The 3,683-nt window shown below is 43.3% G+C and overlaps 1 protein-coding gene across 1 annotated transcript; it reads left to right on the top strand.

The window, feature by feature from the left end:
- The first annotated feature begins 334 nt into the window (after positions 1-334).
- Positions 335-2,628, top strand: LOC128647934 (protein kinase C eta type-like). The gene is given in 2 exon segments (XM_053700616.1): positions 335-1,412; positions 1,415-2,628. Coding segments are annotated over 2 exon segments (2,061 nt in total). The 3' UTR covers positions 2,398-2,628.
- Positions 2,629-3,683: the final 1,055 nt, after the last annotated feature.

The following is a 3,683-nucleotide window of genomic DNA, read 5'->3' as shown; positions in this document are numbered from 1 at the left end:
CCCAGAATAGGGGAGTTTTTTTGCAGTTCTGCCTGGAGATTTCTTTCCTTGAGGGTTTTTTTGGGACACTCCTAAAGTAAGTAATTCGGTGTGTTCTTTGGAGGTTAGGGATCCTGAGAGGATTTGTCATGTGTAGATAATTTTGGAGGTCTTGCAAGGCTACAGAGTGGGATGAAGTAGTGGGTGGTCAGAAGTTTGTTTAAAGAGTTCCTGAGTGGGATGGTCTTGCTTTGTAAGATTCAGGTTATAGTTTGGAAGGGTCCCTAGTGTAGAAGTTACTAGGGGTCCACAGTGGGTTGTTTAATTTGGCCCACCTTGGATTGATAGCAGGACAATGGCCACTGGGACCATGAGATTTAGTGGCAGCATAAAGCTGAGGATAGGGGAGGCTGTGGGGTTACAACCCACCCGCTGGTCGCTCAGACACTCAGTGTTTAAGAAAGGACTTTTTCTACTGGACCCCTATATGACCATTAATGTGGATGAGTGTCGTGTGGGTCAGACCACCACCAAGCACCGGACCAACAAGCCCACATACAACGAGGAGTTTTGTCTTACTGTAACGGAGGGCATCAAGATGGAACTAGCTGTCTTCCACAGCACCACTATTGGGTATGATGACTTTGTGGCCAACTGCACGCTCAGTTTCCAGGAGCTTCTCAAAAGCTGTGGGCAGGCGGACTCTTTTGAAGGCTGGGTGGATTTGGAGCCAGACGGCAAAGTGTTTGTAGTGGTGACTCTCATGGGCAGCTTTATAGAAGGAGGAACCTTGCCAGATGGGAGGCTCCTGAAACGTTTTACAAGGAAGCGCCAAGGAGCCATGAGACGCAGAGTTCACCAGGTCAATGGGCACAAGTTCATGGCGACGTATCTGCGCCAGCCCACATACTGCTCTCACTGCAGAGAGTTCATCTGGGGCGTCTTTGGGAAACAAGGATACCAGTGTCAAGTGTGCACGTGCGTGGTGCATAAGCGCTGCCACCAGCTGATCGTAACGGCCTACACTTGCATGAACAATGCCAAGGTGGAGAAACAGATTTATGAACAGAGGTTCGGGATCAATTTACCGCACAAGTTCCGAGATCACAATTACAAAGTGCCGACATTTTGTGATCACTGTGGATCTCTGCTCTGGGGGCTCGTGAAGCAAGGACTTCAGTGTAAAATATGCAAAATGAATGTGCATAAACGCTGTCAAGGAAATGTGGCACTACATTGCGGAGTGAATTCCATAGAACTGGCAAAAACCTTAGCAGGGATGGGCTTGCAACCCTCAAACATTCCATTCAAAACGGATTCTGTGTCGAGGAGCATGGGATCCGATAACCTCAGCTACGAAGAAAACCACTCTCAGTCCAAGTTCGGGATTGATGATTTCTCATTTATTCGTGTCCTAGGAAAAGGCAGTTTTGGAAGGTCCTGCTCGCCAAAGCCAAGGAGTCTGACATTCTGTACGCAGTGAAAGTTCTGAAAAAGGACGTCATCTTACAGGATGATGATGTGGAATGTACAATGACGGAGAAACGTATCCTCTCTATGGCTTCCAAACACCCCTTCCTCACCCAGCTGTTCTGTTGTTTCCAGGCACAGGACAGACTATTCTTTGTCATGGAATTTGTTAATGGCGGAGACCTCATGTTCCACATCCAGAAGTCTCGGCGGTTTGAGGAAGCGCGTGCCTGCTTCTACAGCGCTGAGATTACGTCTGCACTCATGTTTCTTCACGATAACGGAGTCATTTACAGGGATCTAAAGCTAGACAATGTGCTATTGGACCATGAAGGGCACTGCAAGCTAGCGGACTTTGGCATGTGCAAAGAGGGAATCCGTGAGGGCTGCACAACATCTACTTTCTGCGGTACCCCTGATTACATCGCACCAGAGATATTGCAGGAGATGCAGTATGGACCTCTTGTAGACTGGTGGGCGATGGGAGTGCTTCTTTACGAGATGCTGTGTGGCCACGCCCCCTTTGAAGCAGAAAACGAGGATGACCTCTTTGAAGCCATTTTGAACGATGAAGTTGCCTATCCGTCATGGCTCCAGCAAGATGCTGTTGCGATTCTACAAGGTTTTATGAAGAAGAAGCCGAGCAAGCGTTTGGGCAGCCTGGCCCTGGGGGGCGAGAAAGCCATTTTGTGGCACCCGTTTTTTAAAGATATTAACTGGGATCAGCTGAACAAGAAAGAGATTCCCCCTCCCTTCACTCCCAGGATAAAATCTAGAGAGGACGTCAGTAATTTCGACCCCGAGTTCATAAAAGAAGAAGCCACATTAACTCCCATTGATGAAAGACTCCTTCCTATGATCAGCCAGGACGAGTTCAGAAACTTTTCGTACATTGCTCCTGAGCTCCAAAACATCATTAGGGACAGAGAGTCCAGAACTCAGCAATAATACAACATTAATTATCTGGAGATTTCATAGTCCCGCAAAACCGGATTTCAGATACTCCCAGGAGAAAGAAAGCATTAGCTTGACTATGCACAGACGATTAAATATTAATAGCTGTGGTCCAGCACATCTGAAATCGGAAGATTTCCAGCACTGAATGATGCTAAATGATATGTAGCATCTGAAGAGACAACCACTGCACTTCTGCTATGATAAAGCATATTTAATGTTTTCAGTCTGCCAATATTTTTGAGATTTCACAACGGTTTTTGTCTCACAGCGCAAACAGATTCAACTGATGAGCGTAGAAGAATGACTAACCAGAAATGCGTAATTATCCTGGTACATTCTCTCGTATAACTGCAGCTAACAAAAAAACACAAAATGACAAACTCATCAGCTTTCTGCAAACAAGGATTTTGTACACTGGGTTAAATTTTGGGACTGCTGGGTCAGACATTTATTTTTCAGCATTTTACATTCACTTATTTAATAGACCAACGTGCGTTTCTCCCATTTTCAGTGTGGCAGTCTGGTAGAACACAGGGCTTTGTTTATCACAACAGTATTTACTGCTTCCCAGTATTATGATTTCCAGGAACACATAATGATCTCAGCTCTGCTGTGGTACTACAGAGTAGCAGAGCATTTTATCAGAAAATGAGACTCAGAAACAACTGTCTTACAAAATGTTCCAATTTTGATTCTCTTTCAAACTGACAAAAATATGTGCTATATTATAGTGTGAGATTTGATTCTGCCTTGCTTGCTTCTAGTCATACAGCAACAAATGAAACGCGTTATTGCATTCTGTGACATGCTTTTATAGAGCAACATTTATTTTTCTTTGTATTTAAAAACCCTCAACCATGTGTTATGTTCTACTTTGAAGGACAAGTTTGAAACTCCTCTAAAACACAATACTAGCTAAATGGTGGTAAATAATTTGAACTTTTTTTTTTTTTTTACAGAAACTGAGCTATCATACAAAGTTAATTCCAGCTATTGCATCAGCTGATGCTAACACCATTTGTAGCATCTGATATATAATATCTGTTGGCTAAGTGGCTATCTTAGAATTTGTTTGTGTTTCTGGTTTCTTATATGCAAGTTTTAAGCATTACAGAGCACATTTGTTTTACTTAAAATGGAAAACAATGAAATCTTTTCCATTCATATTTTGAGTTCAGATTGTCACTTCATTACACGTTCACAACCCAATTCTTCATAAAAATTACACCTATACAAGCTATTTAAATTATATTCATATACTTTTTTCACTTGTTTGT

This window comes from Bombina bombina, chromosome 2 (genome assembly GCF_027579735.1).
Source record: "Bombina bombina isolate aBomBom1 chromosome 2, aBomBom1.pri, whole genome shotgun sequence".
NCBI classification, from domain to species: Eukaryota; Metazoa; Chordata; class Amphibia; order Anura; family Bombinatoridae; genus Bombina; species Bombina bombina.
This window is presented reverse-complemented; position numbering and strand designations above follow the sequence as displayed.